Raw genomic sequence first — 22,162 nt, 5'->3', positions numbered from 1 at the left:
ATGAACTCAAAAGAAGTTCATATATTTTGTTAGTTTAATCTTACTTTTAATTGAAGAGATATTGTATGGTGGTGGGGAATTCTGTCTTTTCTTACAGTTCATTTAAGGGAATTAAAGAAATAGCCAAATGCAAGTGTAATATTAACAATTTAGCAATCATAAAGCCTCAATAATGCTAGTGTCAAAAAATCTATTTTAATTAGCTAATTTTGATTGTATCCCGTAATTATTCCTAGATTAATAGGGGATTTTCAATGGTGGACCTGTATAATCAGTTTTACAACATGTAATCACCCCTATTTCCTCAATGTACAACTCAAGATATAGAAGAAAAACTACAGTGAATCCCCTGAAAGGCTATTTTAAGTTTCCTGCCATTACATACCTCATTTTCCAAGTCCCTTAGACTAGAATATGAGGATACATAGGAATGTGCATGGGTGCCCTTCACTGGAATGTTGTACAGTTTTCCAGCTAAAACATTACTGGTACCATCAAAACCACCTGAAAGAAAAAGTATTGAAAGATTATAGGTCCTACAGAAATAATGCTAACAGTGATGGCACAAATACAGTTTCAGAAAACTAAAAAAAATATTGTGAGAGAATTTCCTATAATTAAGAACTGTAGCAATAAGTCATCACTAATGATTCAGATTCTTAGCTCTTCATTATGTCGACCTGAATATTATATCTTCAAAGACTAGAAACTTGAAGCAAGAGATAAAACAAAAATTTTAATATGAGACATTGAAAAGAACCTCACTTGTACCTTGTGTGGAATACACAGTAAGAAGTAAATTTCCACAGGGAAATAATGATACACTCAATACTTGTGAAAAAATCTATACTGGAATGAACGATTCAGTATACCAATTATTTTTTAAATAGCCTGAGTCAAAAAGTTACTGAACCTGAATAGGATGAAATGCAAAATTCATCTTCATAATACTATTCCCTGACCTGGCACGGTAGATACCTACAGTATGATCCCTCGTCCATGCCTTGCTATCTTGGTTAGCGCTGATCTGTCATCAGGTTGAAACCTGCATACATCATACATCGAGTACAACTCATGACCTTACTGACAAGGCACTATCCTTGTCATGGATTCCTTGTTAACTTTAAAAAAACTTGTTGTGCCTACTGTAATCCCTTTCACCCGACAGTGTCATGAGTCCAAGCCCCTAATGACTTGAAAGCTTCTACACAACAAATTTCTGGGCAATGAGTGAATCTTGCAAAAACAACTTTTCCAACCACCATAAAGTAATTAGTTTTAGATGACAAGACATATTCTTACAAATAAAATTATGTTTTCACATACAAACTTAAGTGTTTACAAAAAAGGGCCTACCTCACTGTTCCCTCCTGGTTGCAGTTGGTTCAAACTATGCAGAAAATAACTAGTTTTCCCTACCATGGGAAATAAGGGGCATGGGTGCCTAGTGCCTACTTAGATGAAGGAAGGGACTTTGCTTCTTCTATGATATTTTTAGAGATTGCAACCAATCCAAAGGCTATATTAAAGCAATGGGATCATTTATAAAAGAAATAATTATTTAGAAATACCTATACCCTCAAGCAAATAGCTGAGCTGAGGAGGCTGTGTGCTTTACGAAATGTATGATAAGGGACAATGTTCGGGGTGATGGTAACCTAGACACTGATGCCAGAGCAAAGGCTCTTAAGCAATAAAGAAAAATTACCCTAGATGTAATAAAGTCCCCAGTGCAATTAACCTAAGGGAGGCAGTTACAGGACTCTATCCCAATGGCAAATGAATTCTTACTTTGGGATAACCACTGATGACAACAATACAGGAGAAAGGCTATGATCAAAACTTTGCAGAAAGAGAAGGAATCATGATTTGCCATATCTACAAGTAGGCAACCAGGTCCTTGTACAGGGTGTAGCCAGTAAGATGTGGGATTGATTAGAGGTGGCAATGGAAAGAATCCCACTATATATGCAGTATATGGGAGATTGTCAAGGAGAAATTGCCGTCACTTGAAATACATAACAGCAAAGAGCCAACGCCCAACTATAGAACTGACCAGGGTAGTGTTACATACCCAGGATCAGGAGGTAGATGCTGTTCATGGCAGGGCTCAACCTCCTGATAGATGTAGTTCAAGGGCATCCAAATGCCCAGCTTAAATGAAGGACTATGGGAGTGGAAAATTAAGTGTATTTTGTTCGTTGAATTACTGTTAAATTTTGCTTTGACAAATTAATTATTAGACGATTTGTCATTTTGCCTGTTCTTGTTCTTTTATGCTTGTCTCTTAATTTTGATTTTTTAGTATAACTGTCTTTTGTATTAATGCATAGGTTGGGAGTCATGTAAGATAAATATGTATCATGTCACTGATAATAATATTATTGAATCGAATGTTGTTATATCTATGATCAACTCTGTCTGCACTAAGAGATTGGAGTGAAGGGCAGTGGTCCTGGACCCCCTTTACAATTAGGAGGCCTTGCAATAAACTTCCACACAGGAGTAGTGCCTATTACTTGCGCCTCCCATAGAGTATCTAGATATAACATTCAATCTAAATTATTATTGCTATAGCTTTATTAATGATGAGAACTGTTTAAACCACAATATCATAACTGTGCCTCACAGGGCTTACCTGAAATGTTGTTTTCATGATGACAACTGTAGAAAGGTTACTTTAAAGAAAGTAGACAGCTTGGTAGGAAGAGATCAAAGAGAATAAACAAAAAGTAGAAGGCAGAACAAATGTAGAGATGTTATAATGGGATACGACAGAAGAAAAAACAAAATTGACTCTTCTTGCACCAGGCACACTTTAAGAAATATTCTCTCAATTGAGAACTGAACCCCCCCAAAAAAGGAACCAGTGAAAATATTGAGCTTCCAACAGTGAAGTACTCACCTACATATGCATACTTAGAAGCAGACAGTCCACCATCAGGTCCCTGAGCTCTTCTCAAACCAAACTCGAGGAGGTTCATCTTTCGACCAGCAGCCATTCTATATCGAGCGGCATTCGTTGCAACTAGACTGGTAAGAAGATAATTAACATAAGCAACAACACAAGGAAAACGCTCATAATATATTTTAAAATGCAGAAATATCACCAACTACAATAAAGCTAATACCTCATTTTCTTCATGACCCTTGTAATTTTATTGGTGCTTTATACCATATTTTTCTACTATAAGGAACGTAGAGAGGAGAGGTCCCCTTTTATTATTTCTTTTTATTTTTGTTTCATTTGTTGATGTTGGCTACCCCCCAAAATTGGGGAAGTGCCTTGGTATATGTATGTATGTACGTATAATCATTTGTATAACTGTACAGTATAATCTCTAAATAATTGCAGTGTTAATAATTGAAATATAATACAAACTATTAAGTAGATTTCTAATACCAGAACATTATTTTGCAATGCAAGTAATCTCCCTCGTCATACTTTCCATTAATTTCCATGAGCAGCTTATCAGAAATAGTTTGATAATCATTAATTACTCGGATCTTTCCTTAACTGAGCATACAGAATTTCTACAGCTTTCTGGAATTAATTTGATAAGTTTGTTGGTCCATAAATGATTGTGATATTGCAATAAACATGATTCTGCCAGTGGAAGTTATCGTTTATATCAAAGGAAATATCTCCATCAGAAGCAAGACTACAAAAAAGAGGCAAGTTCATATTCCATATGCAAATTTCTTCCCTAGTAAGTTTTATTATAAATAACACATCAATTATTGTCCAGATTCAGAGGTACAGACTAAAAATTCTCCTTCATTTTAGATACTTATAAATTTTAATTTTCTGCTAAAATTTTACAGACATTTACTTACACATCTTAGATATCTCTAGTATCATGATCTCTATTTCCTTCTGTGGTAAAAGATATTGTATTTAGAATATTATAAATTTATGGTTCTATATTTTTTCTCAATAAGAAGATTTTTTAATACAACACAGTATACTGTACACCTTGTATCCCAGAAATTACAACTCCTTTAATGACTTCTTTACAAAATTTTATTGATAACTTACGACATTCAGGTTTCATAAAAATTATTTCAAGTTTACATAATACATTTGCTGGACATAATTTTACCCTTCAATTCACCAACCCTTCTATTAAGAGTAACTAACCTTCTATACATCGTGAGTTTAGCTATAAACAATGCAAATGGTGTTTCTAATCACTAAAGCACTTTACAATTCATTACCAATGTGTGAAAAGAGATAGGGATTCATTTATCAGTTGATTTAATTATGAAATTTGTTAAAAACTAATCAGTGGCATCAAGATTTCTTTATGAATTAATTGGAGGAACAGTCTTTGAATGAATATTACATTTACCTCATTCAGAATTGAATATTACTGTATCCTCATTATAAATTTAGTTATAGCCTGAGCTGCAATCATAATTGCAAAAGCATATAGCAATTATGTGCAGGAAAATAATTATTAAGTGAACCCTGCTGTACAAATTATGTTACACTCAATTTAAATCTGTGATTCAGGTTTGATGAATATCAGAGTGATATCCGCTGAATAAGCCATGAGTTTTGAAAAAAAGCTGGTACAGTATTCATTTCAATATCATTTAACCCCTTTGGTAATGAAAATCTTTAACGAGTTTATTTAAAAACTGCAACCTCAATAAAGCACGACAGAAGGACGCTATACTAGCTATTATTATATAGCTTCAATATTTTTGCTCTGGGACACATTTTGTTTTCCGAGGTCTTCCAAATCATACAAGACCAGTTTTTCATTTTCAATTTTCCAGAGGAATCATTGATGTCATATGGCATCATTATCTGTGACAAATTATAACTGGATTTTCATGAGACAGAATCACTTTCCTCGTAATGAAAATAATTTGTTTTAATCCTATTTCTAGCAACCTTTCCCATAAAACCACGCATGAAACCATTCTTTTCAGTGTGTTTCAGTTTTTATTCTATTTTTTGGTAACTTCTCTTATATCTGCCCACATATCTAGATTTTATTTCAGTGTAATATATCTTAACAACTAAAATTTATGCTTATTTCCTTAGCTTAACCCAATTATTGTGAACCTCGACATCATTCAAGTGATTTTACACTTTACTATACTATACTTGAGAGTAAACTTAAGATTTTGGATGACAACTGAAATAATGAATGACCAATCATCAGCACTGACTGCACATATAATGATGATAGTACAGCAATATATTAACTGATCCAGAAGAAAAGGAACAATTTGCAAGTAAGAAATTTATCAAATTCTACAATTTCAAGTTTATTTTCTGAATCCTTCACCTCTATCTCTCACACTATGTTAAGTTTCCTTCATAAAACTATTTTATTTACATATTTATGGTCTTTAGCAGACCATTTAAAATACGTAAGGTTTAAATTTTATTTTCATTTCAATCTAAATTAATCATTAGGTATTCATCCGATAAATAATATGGATATAAGCAGTATGAAATCACTCCAACTGAAGCCACAATGAACTGAACCAGAGACTTTCTTATTGTCATAAATTCTCTCTGTAAAGAGAGGGTGGATATGCAGGTACTAAGCCAAGGGCAGATGCTTGTATGAAAGGGATTGGGCAACCCAAGTTGTGGTCATTCGTTAAATGTTCAGTTTGTATACCAGAAGTACCAGAGTATTGTACTCACAATCCACTTATCATGAGATAAAGATAGGTTCTTGAGATAGATTTAGTGCTGTGGAAATCAGACTTTGGTCATAAATCTTGTTAGGTTCATTGTAGTTGTTACTTGTGAAGGATGAATAATCAATATTTATTTTTTTCAAGTTATTCTAAGAATTAAATAAATAGAATTATTGTACAAGTTTGGGCAGTCATGCAGCAAAAGGTGGAATCCACAAGAATTGTCAATTGAAAGGCTAGGAACAAATTGATTACCATTATTAAGTAGTAGTAAATCTAGTTAATAATGAACCATTTCACTTTCAAAGTAGCCTGTTTCAACCTTCTAGTAAAAATGAAGATGTGTTTACAGGCATACAATGTTAATATTCAGTACAAAAAGAACAAAGGTTTAGTTACAGTACCTGGCATAATTCACAAGAGTTAGCAAAGTTGTTTCAAGGAGCTGAATCACAATTAGGGGACCCTCTAAGACGATTAGTGGCACTCTGGAAAAAGATTCAGAAGCATGAATATGAATATTACTCTCATTCAGTATTTCCTGGTAATCTAAGAATAAAATAACCAATATGAACAACTGTAAACAATAAAAATACTAAATTTACAGACTACAAGCAAACATCAAACAAAACCTAGGGAACACTAATTTCTTATGATTTACAGTACTATATACCGGTCATGGGTTGTGGTAACTACAGAGGAATTAAACTAATAGAGCATGGTTTGAAAGTCTTTGAGAGGGTACTAGATGAGAGGTCGAGAGAGATTGTAAAGATTGGGAAACTACAGTATGGATTCATGAGAGGGAGAGGGACTGTGGATGCCATCTTTATAGTAAGGCAACTACAGAAAAAGAGGCTAGAGGGAAACCAGCTCTTCTGTGCTTTTATTGATCTATAAAAGGCTTATGATAGAATACCAAGAGAAATTATGTTTTGGTGCTTGAGGGAGAGGAAAGTCTTGGAGAAGTTGGTTAGAATGGTAGAGACAAGGTACAAAAGAAGAAGGACAAAGTAATAACAGCTGTTGGGGAAACAAAAGCCATTGAGGTTAGTGTTGGATTACACTATGGATCAGCATTAAGCCAATTTGCATTTGTGCTGGTCAAAGAGATCAGAAATGAAGAGTTGTGGATGTTGCTGTATGCAGATGATTTGATGATTATCATTGAAAATGTGGAAGACTTACAAAGAAGGGGTGTAGAAAGGCAATAGACTTTGGAGAAGGGTGGCTTGAGAGTAAATGTGGATAAGACTTTAGCTATGGTGAGCAGTAAGGAAGGTAGGGACAGGACAGCTATGCATGAAAGTAGAGACTCGGTTATAAAACAGATGGGACAATTTAGATACTTAGGATCTACTACAAGCCAGGAGGGAGGATGTCAGGCTGAAGTTGAAGGAGGGAGGTAGCAATAGGAGTGATATGTGATAAGAAAATGCCAATCAAGCTAAAAGTCAAGATCTATAGCACAGTAATAAAACCGGTGTTAATAAATAGATCAGGAACGTGAGGTCCAAGACAAAACGAGGATGCAAAGCTTGAGAGAACAGAGATGAGAATGCAGGGGTGGATTATGGGAATATCACTGCTTTAAAGAGTGGAAATTGATGAAATAGAAGAATGGAAAGTAAAAATTACAGAGGTGATGAGAGTGTCCCGACTGAGATGGTGTAAGCATGAGTTGAGGATGGATGGTGGGGAGAGAGTGGGAGGAACCTGTTAGGAAGGATCACGAGGGAGAGAGAATTAGATGGCGAAATAAAGTGAAGGATGACATGGAGAGAAGAGGTTTGGTGGAAGAGGATGTCTTTTGGAACATGATGCAAGACGAGGATTTGGAAAGCTCTAGTTTTGCAGAAAAGCAGAACCAGAGGGAAAGAAAAAGACAAGAGATATAAATGGATAAGATAAGGAGTGAAGAGACAGAACACCTAGAAAAATGGTAGTGATGACAAAACCAAATTAGGGTGGAATTCAACTCGTACACATTACATAGAAGAAGAAGAATGCTTTTTCTGGTTCTGCATAGTCATTACCCTGTCAAATAGGAGTTGAGGTACAATTAACTAGAATTGGACAAGTTTCTTAGTAAGACCTTTCCTAATGATGTTGCCATGCTTACAAGGTCAAGTAAATTAAGTGTACATAATTTTTAAACCATCAATAAATGATTCTATTTGTGAATTCCAATAGACAGATTTAATAATAACCCATAACATTGCAACTTTCCAAAGATTAAGACATTTTCTTGAAGTAGTTGGTCATCATAAACCAAAACTAAAACATATTGAAATTTGCCTTAATTCAATATCAAGCAAAATGCATAAACCATATTAGTTGAAGTTAACCAAAACCACTTTAATCCTAACAATAATATTTAATAGTAATTATCACACAACCATTCATATAGGAAATTTTCAAACAAATGTAGACATAAAAAAGCTATTATAAAGCAGATGTACTTAAAGTACCAAGAAAACATGCACGTAATCAGAGACTAATATATGAGTACAAAGCAGTACACCACAAAATTACAAAAGAAAACTATTTCCTATTGATACAAGTTATTTTCTTGTACATACCTAACAAAGTATTACTTGTGTTGACCTCAAGATGATTTTTTAATGATAAAATGTAATTTACCCTTACATTTAAAAAGAACATATTACTGTAGTACAGTAACGCAAATGTTGTATAAGACACTACTGTACATTAATAATTATCCAGCAGCCATAGTTACTGGTCACCACATTATTTCAATGCCAGTACCAGGATTCATGTGTTATTCATTCTAAGAACAAAAGAAAATTTTTATCATAACATATTCAATACCCTTCGTTGTTACTGGAATGAACAAGCAGGTAAACGGCATCCTCTGTAAGTCATCATAGTCTTTATTACTCATTCCTTTACAGATTGCAGCATTGGTCAGAGGGATGTAGATCTTGCCCCCATATTAGTGCAGTTAGTAGGTGACTTGGTACTCATTCCCTTGTTAGGAATAATAGAGAGGTGTCTTCCAAATTTGCGTAGCCTAGATTTTATGCAAATGGAAAAGTGAATATGCTCATTTCAGCAAAAAAATAAACTATCTATTTGAAATGAATACCGTGTAGAAGTTGATGTCTCACAGGATGTAGATACAGGAGAGGGGGTTCCCAGCCCCCTCGTCCCATCCCTTTTATTCGCCTCTTACGACACGCAGGGATAACGTTGGCGCTATTCTAATTGTTTTTATGCCCCCGCGGCCACAGGGGCCTTGCTGCTTCCTCCGATGCCTTAGATGACCGCGGAGGTAGCAGCAGTAGGGGATTCAGTATTATGAAGCTTCATCAGTGGTGGATAACGGGGGAGGGTGGGCTGTGGCACCCTAGCAGTACCAGCTGAACTCGGTTGAGTCCCTTGTTAGGCTGGGAGGAACGTAGAGAGTAGAGGTCCCCTTTTTTGTTTTTGTTTCATTTGTTGATGTCGGCTACCCCCCAAAATTGGGGGAAGTGCCTTGGTATATATATGTATGTATGTAATGTGTAGAAGACTCAAATGATTCCTTACTCGTGCTATGTGCCAAGTGTAACTCTTTATTAGAGAACCTTACGTCTGTTTATTCAAACTTAAAAGTGGAATGAATATAACCAGTCCCTCATAGATCAGTTATTGGTTTGGGGATTTCAAATGTACAGTAGAAGCTTTTGGCAATGCTAATTTAAAAGGGGATCTCGGATATAAGTTTAATGGGAATACTGAAAAAATTCTGGAAACTCTTCAATCCAATAAAATCGGTGGAATTTCAGAAGTTCAAATTTGCTGCAAATGTTTTCATGTGGAACAGGTTGACAGAAGTATCCGTTCATAGTTTATACTGTATATGACAGATTTATTTTAACCCTTTTACCCCCCGGCTCTTTGGAAATTTTCAACCCTTAACCCCCAAGGGGTTATTTTTTCCCCAGCACATTTTGCAGTATATTTTTTTTAAATTGCTCTAACAGCTCTAATTTTTGTCATAGAGAGGTCAGGTTGGTCTCATTCTCTTGGAAAATGCCTAAATTTTCTCAAAAAATTATTAAAAATATGAAAAAAAAAAAAAATTTAGCATTTTTTTGCAAGGACGTACCGGTACGTCCATGGGGGTAAAGGGATGAGTTTTGTGAAACGTACCAGTACGTTCTTTGGGGGTAAAAGAGTTAATACAGTTACTGATCTTAAGATTTTTTATATTCTTTATTCATTACTTCTCATATAGAATATAGTTTATTTATTTCCACATTTCCTTTCCTCACTATGCTTCTTTCTATGTTGGAGACCTAGGGCTTGTTGCATCATGCTTCTCCCACTTGGGTTGTAGCTTAGCTAAAAATAATAATAATAATAATAATAATAATAAATAATATCAATAATAATCATAACAATATTGTAATAGTAATTATAACAGAACCTTCTTTATTTCCAAAAAATAAGAGTTACCGAAGTTTTTACTATTTTGCCTGAGCTTATCAAGTCCTCTACATGGCACTCATTTTTAACGGGGATCCACTCTAGCCAATAGGAGTTCGTTCCCATTGCATTCGGCACAAAATCTAGAATTTAATAATTTGGAAGACATACTCTTTTATTCTTATTATAAGAGCATTAAATCCTCTTTATTAATTGCACTTATATAGAGCAAGCTCAGTTGTCTTTGACTGAATTTGCAACCTTAGAATGAATATGAAATCAACATTGCAGTGGTTTTACATATATCATGGTAAAAATTCTCTATTACCTATTACACTAGTCGAAGCTCTTCATTCAGACATTCCTAGAATAATCAGCACATGAATCCATGGGAGCACCTATAGTCCATTTCTTTTAGCGAGGCATATTTGCACCGACTCGCAACGGTGCCCTTTTAGTTCGGAAAAGTTTCCTGATCGCTGATTGGTTAGAATTATCTTGTCCAACCAATCATCGACCAGGAAACTTTTTCGAGCTAAAAGGGCACCGTTGCGAGTCGGTGCAAATATGCCTCGCTAAAAGAAATGGACTATAGGTACATATCGCCCTCCTCCATAAAATACCATTAAATAAATGAAAGTAAAATGAAAATCTAATGTCATGCTACTAACAATATAAGCAACAATAAAGCCATAAATATCACTTGCATACAATTTTTCGAACAGAACAGTAGTTTTTTGTGTGTCAATTTCTTGGTATCCAATGCAGTCTCAATCTGACTTGTGTAAGTGTGGTTATCATGTCTGGGTTTATCTTTTCTTAATCACAAATGCAAAGTTCCCTAGCATATGCGAGTCAATTTGGAATACAGTAATCAATCTGTTTAATAAAAGTTCAAAATAACAACTACAGCACTTTGCCACTAAGTGAAGGAACACTCAATAACATATATTAGACGAGAGAACTGGAGAGAACAAGAAAAGTCATTCCCATTTGCCTTCATCATCAATTTGAATCTTTGTTTACATAATCTAAATAAATTCTTCCAATGTAACTTCAAAATAATTTATTCAAATAAGAGGAATTTTTAATCATAATAAAGGTGAAACTATCTACATGAGAAAAATACAGTAATGTAATATACATTTAAATTCCAACAATGAATGTTATGAAATTTGTGTTTATACCTCGCGTAAGATTTGGCAAATCCCTTTACTTTACAACAACAGCCGATTCGATAAGGAGCCCTTGACGAGGTAAAAACCTCACTGCCACAGAATACAATCAGAGATAATCAAATAGTATACAATAATTAAAGAACAAAAGAAAAGCTGTAATTTCCAAATAAGATGAAATTTCATGACACATACTAAAAGCCCTTTTGAAATAACAGGTTTTATTTCCATGCAGTGGTAACGAATTAAAGGTGATACTGGGATGGCTATAACAAGCAGTAATTCTTAATTCATAAAGTATATACAGTACAATATTACTCTATTTACATGTACCTTTTTGGTTATTCAAATGAGATGCAGAAAAAACAGGGTGTATAAAAAAAAATTCCTGGGAGTATATCATTCCACTCTAAACCTTACTCACCCATAAAAGAGTATTTCCCAATAAAGCCGTAACTAGGGAACCAGCCAATCGGATGACAAGAAGGGGGAAGCAGAAGGTGGAGACTGGGAGTCTTTTTGTAAGGGAAGGGAGATGACCGTGCCTCACTTCATTGTCTGAGTGTGTCGAGAGACAAAAATCAAAGCAAATTCATTCAATCTACGTTTTTGGTATCAAAAAATTCTCTTGAAAGAACAATACTGTAAGGGCCCGGCCAGACCAAGCGCGGCTAGCGGGGAGGTTAGCGGCAAGAGGTTCCAGCTGATAATTGAAACCTTAGGTATCTTATGTAGGTGGCCAGATAGGAGTCGCGAGGCTTCCCGCGACTCCTGTCTGGCCACCTACATAAGATACCTAAGGTTTCAATTATCAGCTGGAACCTCTTGCCGCTAACCTCCCCGCTAGCCGCGCTTGGTCTGGCCGAGCCTTAAGTCTTTTAAATGTCATGAAAATGGTTTTATCTCTTGCAACAAAAAGTATCTGACTAGACTCTGTCTAATCTCATCTCATTTATCATGTGGTATATAAATTTTTACAGTACTGTACGTATGTACCCTGTACTGTGCAATACAGCACATGAGTATGTAAGAAAGACGAACATTGAAGCTGAGCTCCCGTACATTGTACTGTACTGCACAACAGAATATCAAAATATATAAAAATTTTAAGTTCCTGCTTCAAAAGTTTTTTTAAATCTATCTAAAACTACATTTAAATTTAAATGAAAAAGTTTAAATAGAAATAAAAATCAGCACAAAGAATTTAAACGTACAAAATAAAACCAAAATTTCTAATGAACATTCACTGTAAAGATTAAATTATATTCATTTTCCTAGTCAAAAATATAAATGCAGATGCTACATACAAATGTCATCCTATAAGTACTGTACATAGATTTAACAGTAAGAAAACATATGGTGGGGGAAGGAAAAAAAAAATACTGTACTATACAGTAAATAAAAGATTCAAATAAGGTCCTTTGTGAACGTGATGGAATGAACCTCACGAGAAAAAAACTGTGATGAGTGGGTCAAACGTCTTGATGAATGTATCCCTAATGTAAAGGGGCTCCACGTGTTTACTCAAATTTTCCCTTAATGAATCAATAAATGTTTGTATCCTATTTTCTGCCTAAATCCCCTTCATCTTCATTTCTAAGATGACAGACATACTGTCTTAGAAAATTAATTTCCCTAGGGTTTCAAAAATCTTTCTCCAAACACTAAAACTCACTTAACATTTCACTACTCAGTTGGAGAGATTCTCCGTTTTAAACCTAAAAAAGGATTAGTGTCTAATTTCTTTTGCTTATTTGTTTATTTCCACTATCACTTTAATGTCTCACTGGGAAAAATGATAAACAAAAATCCATGCTTTACATAGAAGAACCTATTCACAGTGCCTGGCTGTTTGTTTTTAAGAAAAGATCAAGTGGGTGTGTAAAAGACTGCTTGTGTGACTGTGTGACTACTGCTGAGCTACCAATGCTTGTACCAGGATCGGGATCCTTTTGTGTGATGGGCAACATGACAAGCACACGAACTCTATCAAACAGGACTACATTAGCAAAGACTGCAATGCGAGCAACGCAGTTAATCCGTACCTTGGAAAAACAACCTTTCCCTCATCAATGGCATACATCTTGACATCGCTGGTGGTAATGTTAGCCAGATATTCGAAAAATTCTGGTTCCACTGTGTCTGGCATGGTTACCTTGAGGTACTCGATATCTGAAAGGTAGAAATGGTATAAATATTCAATTACATCCTTTTTTGCTTATGATAGTCAAATTGTTTACTCTATACAGCCCTTTCTCTTCTTCCTCTTTAACACTGATTTTCCTCTGTCTGCCTTTTCTACAATTTATGATTTACCAATGATTCAACTTTATATATTCATTTTCTCACACCTTCTAGTCTTGATAAAATTCAATTCACCAATTGCTCTTTCTACATCTAACAACTCAAATCTTGTGGACAGTTTATAATGATATATCTCAAGATTTATTTAAGTAAAACACTACCAGGACACAATTACTACTCGCTCCTCGTTTTCCTATACCATCCAATTCTTGAACTTTGAGTGTTCTCATTTCCCTAAATTTTTGTGGGGTGATCAGAGCTCGAATGAATATATCTTATTTCTAAAAAGATTTTGTTTTGTTTGGATTCTCTTATTTCATCTTCTCAATTATGAGAGTTAGACATTAGATATCCCATTGATAAATACTACTCTTTCGTTTGGGGTACACCACATTTATTTCATTCCCTGATAAAGGTTTAAAGGTCGCTCGTGAATGGCAGAGGCAAGGGACAGTTACAGTGCTCTAACAGGACAATGCCCTAGAAACTGACCATATATACATATGATCAGTGCCCAAGCCCCCCTTCACCCAACCTTGGATTCGGGAGGGCCAGGCAAAGAGTGGATATTAAAGACAATATATCTGATCAATGACTGTCTTATTTACTTTCTCTTCACAGTGTCTCTGTCACTTTCACAGTTAATCATTTAGCTGTAGTTTTGTACAGCTCTTTAAGAAGAATGTCCCTCCTCCTCTTCGGCAACCTTATAATATCCAAGGACACTTAATTCTCACATCTAACGACGAAAAATTGGCGATTGCTAAATTAATAGTTTCATGCTTTTTTCCACTCCACCTCTAAGCTTTGGATCTACCTGCCAGTTTTCATTTTCCATGAATTTTTAATCTTACTTATTTAAAAAGTGCATCTATCATATCCTTCAAGGCCAATTAAACAAATTCCACAACCTTTGATTAGCAGCAAATATACCACACAAGAATTATTATTGAAATACAATTTTTAAAAGCAATATATAACTAGAATTTCAAAAGAAGATAACCAATTCATATCCTTTGCCACCTTTTTAATTTTCCATGAGCATAATTTATGTAAGGACTCTGCAAAACATCACCCCATTAGTGTTTGTATTTAAGAAAAAATCTGAAAGGAAGTATGAAAATCAGAAATTCATTAAATATCTTCCATTGGCTTCTAAAAGGCAGTCTTAAACATACTGCATGGTAATCAAATTTGTCTTTAATTAGAAGACGACAATGCATGATACCTTACACATGAAGCAAACTAGAATACTTTAATGTTTTCAACTGTAATCACTTAACAGGAATACAATAACACATTCCCCAATACACTGGGTAAGGACTTGAGTCATGATTAATGATACACTCGTAGTTTGATACTTTATATATGGAACTTCTATTGGGTATACATTAAAATATAATACAGTAAGATGTTCTAAATTAAAGATATTTTAAATTTTCTGATCAATATCACTTCACTGCCTTTATTAACGGAAAAATTTTATTTTCATTAGTAAAATAAATTTTTGAATATACTTACCCGATAATCATGTAGCTGTCAACTCTGTTGCCCGACAGAATTCTACGGAAGGGATACGCCAGCGATCGCTATACAAGAGGGGGGTGTACTCACAAGCGCCACCTGTGGCCAGGTACTGCAGTACTTCTTGTTGACACCACTTCAATTTTTCCTCGGTCCACTGGTTCTATGGGGAGGAAGGGTGGGTCAATTAAATCATGATTATCGGGTAAGTATATTCAAAAATTTATTTTACTAATGAAAATAACATTTTTCAATATTAAACTTACCCGATAATCATGTAGCTGATTCACACCCAGGGAGGTGGGTGAAAACCAGTGTACATGTATATCAAGAAGCTAAGTATCCCGTATTTCATATTATCAGTTATTCAAAATAACAATGAAATTACAAGTACCTGGTAAGGAAGTCGACTTGAGCCATTACTCTGCCTTAAATAAGTTCGTCTTCCTTACTGAGCGCAGCGTTCCTCTTAGGAGGCTGAACAACTCTAAGGTGCTGAAGTATCAAGGGCTGCAACCCATACTAAAGGACCTCATCACAACCTTTAACCTCGGCGCTTCTCAAGAAAGAATTGACCACCCGCCAAATCAACAAGGATGTGGAAGGCTTCTTAGCCGACCGTACAACCCATAAAAAGTATTCAAGAGAAAGGTTAAAAGGTTATGGGATTATGGGAATGTAGTGGCTGAGCCCTCGCCTACTACTGCATTCGTTGCTACGAATGGTCCCAGGGTGTAGCAGTACTCGTAAAGAGACTGGACATCTTTGAGATAGAATGATGCGAACACTGACTTGCTTCTCCAATAGGTTGCATCCATAACACTCTGCAGAGAATGGCTCTGTTTGAAGGCCACTGAAGTAGCCACAGCTCCTACTTCATGTGTCCTTACCTTCAGCAAAGCAAGGTCTTCTTCCTTCAGATGAGAATGTGCTTCCCTAATCAGAAGCCTGAATAGTAAGAAACTGAGTTCTTAGAACTTGGAAAAGAAGGTTTCTTGATAGCACACCATAAGGCTTCTGATTGTCCTCGTAAAGGTTAAGACCTTTTTAGATAGTACCTAAGAGCTCTAACTGGGCAAAGTACTCTCTCCAGTTCATTCCCCACCAAGTTGGACAGGCTTGGGATCTCGAACGACTTAGGCCAAGGACGTGAAGGAAGCTCGTTTAGCAAAAACCGAGCTGCAAGGAACATGTAGCCGTTTCAGATGTGAAAACAATGATCCTGCTGAAGGCGTGGATCTCACTTACTCTTTTAGCTGTTGTCAAGCACACGAGGAAAAGAGTTTTTAATGTGAGGTCCTAAAAAGAGGCTGATTGGAGAGGTTCAAATCTTGATGACATAAGGAACCTTAGGACCACGTCTAGATTCCAGCCTGGAGTGGACAACCGACGTTCCTTTGAGGTCTCAAAAGACCTAGGGAGGTCCTGTAGATCTTTGTTGATGGAAAGATCCAAGCCTCTGTGGCGGAAAACCGCTGCCAACACACTTCTGTAACCCTTGATCGTAGGAGCTGAAAGGGATCTTACTTTCCTTAGATATAACAGGAAGTCAGCAATCCGGGTTACAGTGGTACTGGTTGAGGAAACTGCATTGGTCTTGTACCAGCTACGGAAGACTTCCCCTTGAGACTGATAGATTCTGAGAGTGGATGTTCTCCTTGCTTTGGCAATCGCTCTGGCTGCCTCCTTAGAAAAGCCCCTAGCTCTTGAGAGTCTTTGGAAAGTATGAAGGCAGTCAGACGAAGAGCGTGGAGGTTTGGGTGTACCTTCTTTACGTGAGGTAGACGTAGAAGGTTCACTCCTAGAGGAAGAGTCCTGGGAAGTCGACCAGCCATTGCAGTACCTCTAAGAACCTTTCTCTCGCGGGCCAGAGCGGAGCCAACCAACGTCAGCCGTGTCCCTTTGCGAGAGGAGAACTTCTGAAGTACCCTGTTGACAATCTTGAACGGCGGGAATGCATACAGGTCGAGATGGAACCAATCCAGCAGAAAAGCATCCACGTGAACTGCTGCTGGGTCTGGAATCGGAGAACAATACAACAGGAGTCTCTAGGTTATCGAGGTAGCGAACAGATCTATGGTTGGCTGACCCCACAGGGCCCAAAGTCTGCTGCAAACATTCTTGTGAAGGGTCCACTCTGTGGGGATGACCTGACCCTTCCGGCTGAGGTGATCTGCCATGACATTCATACCGCCCTGAATGAACCTCGTTACCAGCGTGAGCTTTCGATCTTTAGACCAGATGAGGAGATCCCTTGCGATCTAGAACAACTTCACGAAAGAGTCCCTCCCTGCTTGAAGATGTAAGCCAGGGCTGTGGTGTTGTCAGAGTCCACCTCCACCACTTTGTTAAGCTGGAGGGACTTGAAGTTATCAAGGCCAGAAGAACCGCCAACAACTCCTTGCAATTGATGTGAAGTGTCCTTTGCTCCTGATTCCATGTTCCTGAGCATTCCTGTCCGTCCAAAGTCGCACCCCAGCCCGTGTCTGATGCGTCCGAGAGGAGACGGCGGTCGGGTTTCTGAACAGCCAAAGGTAGACTTCCTTGAGAAGAAAGCTGTACTTACACCACGCGAGAGAAGACCTCCTCTCTTCGGAAACAGGAACTGAGACCGTCTCTAGCGTCATGTCCTTTATCCAGTGAGCAGCTAGATGATACTGAAGGGGGGGAGGTGGAGTCTCCCTAACACGATGAACAGGGCCAGCGATGAAAGTGTCCCTGTTAGACTCATCCACTACCTGACTGAGCATCGGTTCCTTCTCAGCATGCTCTGGATGCATTCTAGGGCTTGGAAGATCCTTGGGGCCGACGGAAAAGCCCGAAAAGCTCGACTCTGAAGATCCATACCCAGGGAGACAATGGTCTGGGATGGGACGAGCTGAGACTCCTCAAAATTGACCAGGAGGCCCAGTTCCTTGGTCAGATCCATAGTCCATCTGAGAATCTCCAGACAGCGACGACTTGTGGGAGCTCTTAAAAGCCAGTCGTCTGACGGAGCCGGACACAAGATCATGGTACTGCTGCACAGTCTGTGAACTGTCAACCATGGGGAAGCGAGGAAGTACAGTGACAACCCGAAGCTGTCTAGACTGTCTGGGTCGTACAGACAACTCCTTATCGGGTTGCTGAGGTTGCCGCACTGCGTCACAACAAGTCACTTCTGCTGGTTGTTGAACGTCTTCCCAGTGACACACTGACTCCGTAAACAAAAAATCCTCTAACAAGGACTAAGCTTGGACTGCATGTCTTGCAACACAGCTCAAGGTCTATGGGAGCAGGTGTGGTAACAGACGGGGTTAGCGACTGAAGTGGAACCATTACCTTTCCTGGAAGCATGTTATGCTTAAATAAAAGTCCATAGGAGGCTACGCAGCTAAAGGCTCCTCTCCAAATGACAGAGTCCTCAAGGGAATATCAGAAGGAGGGAGAAAAGCACTTTCTCATCTACAGGGACCATATCCGAGAAAAGCTAAGTTCTCTCAGTGAGGGTTTCACTGGTGCAAAAGCAGCAGACTAGAAGGCAACGTTATGAAACTGCTTGACAGTCTAGTGAGTTGGCAACAACCAAAGATGTATGACTGAGAAGCATGCGGTAAGGTATGCAGAGCATGTTGTATGCAGAGCATGCTGTATGCAGAGCATGCTGTATGTAGAGCATGCTGTATGCAGAGCATGCTGTATGCAGAGCATGCTGTATGTAGAGCATGCTGTATGCAGAGCATGCGGTAAGGTATGCAGAGCATGCTGTATGCAGAGCATGCTGTATGCAGAGCATGCTGTATGTAGAGCATGCTGTAAGGTAAGCAGAGCGTGTTGCATGGCGTGTAACATTTCTCAGAAATTCCATGACCAGTGCTAGAGTGAGTAATATCGCATTACCGTCCATTGAAAGTGCACGTGCCGAGGGAATTGATTTAGACTGTTTTGTTGATGAATTTGATAGCCGGCATGATAATCGTAGAATTAAGCTACACTAAATGTACTATAATCTACTTCACCTCAGGAAAGGGAAACTCGCCCTGTTGGCAACACTGCATTACTTCATGCATGCTTGCATGGGGTTTAATATCAACATAATATTTACCTTACATTCATAACTCATGATTCATTTTTGTTTTGAAGATATTTTTGCCATATTTTGCGATTTTGTTAAAAATATATTGCAAGGAATACATATATATTTTTATATAAGTAATACAAATAACCTCCATTATCATAATGTTTGTGTAGGCATACATGTATATGATTACAAATGCAAGTTATGAAAGTAATGAGGTGTTATTATTGTCATTTGTTATTCCCAAGTTGAATGGGAAGAGGCTCAAGTTGAGGAGAAAGTGGCAGATGCATGCGTTGAGGTGGCTGACTCATAGCATGAGGTTGCTGCCTCAAGAGTTGCGCTTGCTGTAAGGGTTGCGGATGCGCAGTAGCAGGTTCCTGAGGAACGAGTTAAGGTTCCTGAGGTGTGAGCTGCGAGAGTTGAGGTAGCGGCTGCGCAGAACGCAGTTCTTGTCTCGCGAGTTGAGGTTCCTGAGGTGCTAGCCTAAGGAGTTGAGGCTCTTGCCTTGAGGAGGGTTGGGTTGTCGTACCTCAAGAGATTGTTGCCTCGCTGGTGGAACCGCAAGTGGAAGCGGAGGAAGTAAGGCATAAGATTCCTGCTCCCATTGCTGAGGTTGCCTTAAGGAAGGCGGAGGTTGCTGCACACCGCTGGTAACTGGCAACTCAGTACGCGGTAAGGTATCCTGAGGAACCTCAACATCGTACGCCTGGCAGACTGGACTGCGGTGAGGCGGAGCGATCGCAGGAGGAGGTGTAACCTTCTCAGCCTGACACTCACGCATTAAGACCGCAAGCTGTGACTGCATGGACTGCAGCAAAGTCATCTTGGGGTCGGCAGACGCTAAGGTCTGCTGAGGCAAAGCCTTAACAGAAGATGAGGTCTGTTGCGGCATCACCTTACCTCTCTTAGGAGGTGTGCAGTCACCTGATGACTGCGGAGAGTCAGAGCTAACCCAATGACTGCATCCGGGTTGTTGAACTCTAGAGGTCTGGACTTTACGTTTAAGAGGTCTTGAGACCTGAGTCCAGCGTTATCTCCCCGAAATTTCTTCTGCAGACGAGTAAAATAAGGGCTCAATCGTCTGCGGGTGGGAGTGACGGTCTCTGTAAGACACGCCCGCAACCAAAGAGGATACTTCTGTGCGCCGATCAAGGCCTGCCGAACCCTTTTGCCCTTCGACATTGCTTCTCCCCTGGGCTTGGGAGCTTGCAAGAGGTCCCGGACTGGGAGGACGACTGGCACGCAAGAAGTACCCTCACGCACAACACTGACACACTTTGCGCTAATCACTTATCACTTTTGAATTTCTGTTTGCACTTATTTCACTGAACTCGAAACTTTAAGTGGTTTGTACCTGAAACACGCAATTCTATCCTTCTTTAAAAGTTAGTAATTGCGAAAACAGAATTACAATGTAACAGAAAAATCTAATGAAAGATAAATAATTCAGTGGCTGGAAAGAGACTAAACACTAGATCAAATAAACTACGTTTAAAATCTCTCACCGCATAAAGCTTGAGAACAAGAATAAACTCTAGAAACGTTTACCTTCTTCCCCTAAAGAGACTAGGGAGAAGAGCAAAAACGATAACAACGTTACTCGCTTGAACGAAACGTTTATCCAGCTCTCTCTCCCTCCGTCTCTATCTCTCTCTCTCTCTCTCTCTTGACTTAGAACCTGAGAGAAGAGCCCAATCATATATACTCGTTAAAACATATTATTGTTAAAGGAAAAAAACTGAAAGATTTCCCAAATAAAAAGTTCCTTTATTAGAATTAAAACCATTAAGCTAAGAAAGAATGAACAAAACGTTATAAACGGTTTACTCTTACTGCAACGTGACACCGTGAAAATTCTCTCTCTATCGTAACGATAGAGCGCAAGTTGAACGTTCTGAACGTCAACAACTGCAGAGACAAAACAAAACGTTAGTTCAACTTTGAAACAGTACGAGACTATCAAGGAAATTCTTTCAAAAACATTAAAATAGCATAATATGTTAACAGGTAAAACCGAAATGACGGGCTCAATGTTAATTAACTTCGGTACAAGAAAAGACCGCCTACTATTAGGAAAGGTCGAATATAAACAAATATAAAAATTAATTTAATAATTTTATAAAAAAGGAAGTTAATCGAAGAGGCCTATAAATGGCGGAGAGATATAAAATAAATCTATAACTTTTGTGAGCAAAATAAAGAAAGAGAGTCTATACTCTCTTAGACACCAACACTTCCGTCTAAGGGAAGGGTCGGCCATTTAAAGGTGAAAGAGAGTTCATACTCTCTTCGTCACCATAATTAATCAAATTAATTCCAAAAGCTAGCTAAGCTAATAATAAAACTTCCTGAATAGCGAAAGCTGAAATCTTAGAGCAATACTTCACCAAAAACCGTGAACAAGACTCCAAAATTATAAGCGTATCCATGAACGTCTTGCCGGAAGCACGACAGAGGAAAAATTGAAGTGGTGTCAACAAGAAGTACTGCAGTACCTGGCCACAGGTGGCGCTTGTGAGTACACCCCCCTCTTGTATAGCGATCGCTGGCGTATCCCTTCCGTAGAATTCTGTCGGGCAACGGAGTTGACAGCTACATGATTATCGGGTAAGTTTAATATTGAAAAATTACAGATATAACAAAACTACCAAAGGAAGCAGTACCATGGCCTTCCACTGTCTTGGGTTAGAGTTCTCTTGCTTGAAGGTACACTCGGGCACACTATTCTATCTTATTTATCTTCATATTTTGTTAAAGTTTTTATAGTTTATTTAAGAAATATTTATTTTAAATGTTATAGTTCTTGAAAAATATTTATTCTAAATGTTATACTGTTCTTGAAATATTTCAGTTTTCCTTGTTTCCTTTCTTCACTGAGCTATTTTCCCTGTTGGAGCCCCCTGGGCTTATAGCATTCTGCTTTTCCAACTAGGGTTGTAGCTTAATAAATAATAATATTAAGTTGTTGTGATATGAACCCATTATAACATTAAATTTG

The 22,162-nt window shown here is 37.9% G+C and overlaps 1 protein-coding gene across 1 annotated transcript in view; it reads right to left on the bottom strand.

Moving 5' to 3' along the window:
* Naprt (nicotinate phosphoribosyltransferase) overlaps positions 1 to 22,162 on the bottom strand; it is a 145,861-nt gene that overhangs the window by 47,528 nt on the left and 76,171 nt on the right. The window contains exons 3-6 of the mRNA XM_068365002.1: positions 13,322 to 13,448; positions 6,072 to 6,155; positions 2,906 to 3,033; positions 386 to 504 (exon numbers count right to left, since the gene is read on the bottom strand). Of these exons, the coding sequence (XP_068221103.1) occupies positions 386 to 504; positions 2,906 to 3,033; positions 6,072 to 6,155; positions 13,322 to 13,448 (458 nt within the window). The remainder of the gene's footprint in view (positions 1 to 385; positions 505 to 2,905; positions 3,034 to 6,071; positions 6,156 to 13,321; positions 13,449 to 22,162) is intronic.

This window comes from Palaemon carinicauda, chromosome 42, assembly GCF_036898095.1.
Source record: "Palaemon carinicauda isolate YSFRI2023 chromosome 42, ASM3689809v2, whole genome shotgun sequence".
NCBI classification, from domain to species: domain Eukaryota; kingdom Metazoa; phylum Arthropoda; class Malacostraca; order Decapoda; family Palaemonidae; genus Palaemon; species Palaemon carinicauda.
The sequence above is the reverse complement of the archived record's forward strand: the minus strand, read 5'-3'. Positions and strand labels throughout refer to the sequence as shown.